The 2227-nt window shown below is 35.7% G+C and overlaps 1 protein-coding gene across 1 annotated transcript in view; it reads left to right on the top strand.

Annotated features, from left to right (window-relative positions):
• Window positions 1-1597, top strand: part of LOC107646340 — a 4468-nt gene extending 2871 nt beyond the window's left edge. The window contains 7 exon segments of the mRNA XM_021103835.1: window positions 1-81; window positions 161-430; window positions 519-599; window positions 750-861; window positions 949-1015; window positions 1208-1248; window positions 1434-1597. The exon segment at window positions 1-81 is cut by the window's left edge and continues 36 nt beyond it. Of these exon segments, the coding sequence (XP_020959494.1) occupies window positions 1-81; window positions 161-430; window positions 519-599; window positions 750-861; window positions 949-1015; window positions 1208-1248; window positions 1434-1498 (717 nt within the window). The 3' untranslated portion in view covers window positions 1499-1597.

Raw genomic sequence — 2227 nt, 5'->3', positions numbered from 1 at the left:
AGACAGCGAAGAGATATGACATTTGTTCGAGTTCTGTTTAGCCAGCATTTGGATAACAATGTTGTCAAGAGGCAAAAAAAGGTAGCTGTTGATTTATGCTTGTCACGGATGTGAAATATAACCAGTTCCTAGTGGTGATTGTTTCATCTTTCTCTGACAGGTCGTGGCAAGGCTCAATATATCTACTGCATCAAGCTCAATGGATGCCACACATTTCATAGCAGACAAATTTATACGCACAAAGAATATGTTGGAAATTATGGCTCTTGGTAAATTAGTGGTGACACACTTATGGCTTGAGAGTTGTGGGCAAGCAAACTGTTTTATTGATGAGAAAAATTACATTCTGAGGGATGTGAAAAAAGAAAAGGAGATAGGCTTTAGCATGCCTGTGTCTCTGGCTCAAGCAAGACAAACACCACTCCTGAAGGTATTGATGCAAATGTTCCTGTGCTCAAATTTGTGTACTCATCACTTTCTGCCTTAAAATGTGGTTGTAATGTTGCATGCCTCCACAGGGTAAAAGAGTCTACATCACACCTCAAGTTAAACCTGATAAGAAAGTGGTTGCAACCTTGGTCAAAGCTGTTCAAGGCCAGGTATGCATATTCACCTTTGTTTAATGCTCTAGAACTGCAGCACACTTGTGGTTCCAATATTTGGTGTTTTCTACTAATTTAATGGGTTATGCTTCTTTCTGAGTATAATTTGATAAATTGGTTCACTTGTAAAATGTCTCAACTCTTTAGGTAGTTGATGAAAGTCAGGTATGTGCAGAGAAGGATGATAAATTCTTAGATGATCTGTTGATTCTTTCTTGTGAAGAGGACTATGCAATATGCCACCATTTCCTTAGTAGAGGTATTGGCTCCTTCCGTTCCTTGATGAGGCAGTTATTATTTATCGAATTTTCATTCATTCGTCCTATGGAATTACTTCAACTTGCAGGAACTGCTGTCTACAGTTCAGAGCTTCTTCTGAATGGCATTATTATCCAGAAATTGGAACCTGAGAGGTATGATAAAATTTGGAAGTCATTCTTCCTCAACTTCAACCTTATTCCCTCTTTTTCCCCTGGTTTTCTTATTTTACATAACCTCAAGCATATACTTAAGGGGGAAAACAATTTCCTTCCCAATATTTAGTGATGATGCATCATCTCAATAGCTCCTGCAACATTCTAACATTAATTTTTGAACTTTGACAGACATCAACTCTTTGTGAATCAAGCTACAGGAAAAAGGCCAGGTATGTCTAATCGATTTGGGAAGGTATATTACAGAAGGCATTCGAGACCCATATCTGCATCATAGTTGATAATTGAGATAGTGCTATTATGTTCCAAAGTAAGACTCACATTAACCAATGGACATGTTCTTTTGTTGGGTACTAACGCTTATTCTGTCTCTCCATTTTGGGCATGTTCTACTTAGAGAATCCAACTGATGACAGACAAAGCATAGCTGCATCCTGCATGCATAGGTTAAGGTTAGTGTAGGGGAGGGACAATGTAAGTTTGCTGAGGCAATAGTGTACAATGATTCTAACAAATTGGCCTATCCTATTCCTATGTAAATAAAGTATATGTATTTTCTTTTGGTGGTTATGTGTCGATGTCGTTGAAGAGGTGAAAAAGAGAGTTAAAACAAACCGTAGGGGATTCATTCACCACAGAACAAATATTAGAAGTTGCTTGCTTCCTGCTATGGCTTTTGTCATTAATGCCTCAACCAAGCTGCGGACTTTCTTCAATTCGTAACTCTTTTTTTTTTAATTTTTATAAAGGAGGTATAATTAATCTGGAAATGAGAAAGATTTAGTTTTGGGTTTGTGCTAACCGATACTCTGCATAATACTTAAGATTTTTAATGGTGAAAAGTTTTTTTCTTCCTCAACTTTGAATATATTGGCAATTCAAAAACTTTGCTTGACTCGTTTTTTATTTTGTTTGATCTTTTTCTTCGTAAGTAAAATTCATTGATATATATCAATGAGATTTAATTTCTTTTCTATGTCTAAATAGACTATACCAAGGCTATGTTTGGTTGTATAGGATATAGGGTGAAATGTTTGTTTGGTGTAAAAATAGCTGAGTATATGTTTGATAGGTGTAAAAAATAGGTAAACATTTGTGTAAAGTTACACATCATGAAACATTGCTTTTTTATTATTATTATTATTTTTGGATATGACAAATTTTAGAGCTAAGTAGCTACTAGCTATCAGT

The sequence above is a fragment of the Arachis ipaensis genome, chromosome B06 (genome assembly GCF_000816755.2).
Source record: "Arachis ipaensis cultivar K30076 chromosome B06, Araip1.1, whole genome shotgun sequence".
Taxonomy (NCBI): domain Eukaryota; kingdom Viridiplantae; phylum Streptophyta; class Magnoliopsida; order Fabales; family Fabaceae; genus Arachis; species Arachis ipaensis.
Note: the sequence above shows the minus strand (reverse complement) of the source record. Positions and strands in the feature narration are given on the sequence as shown.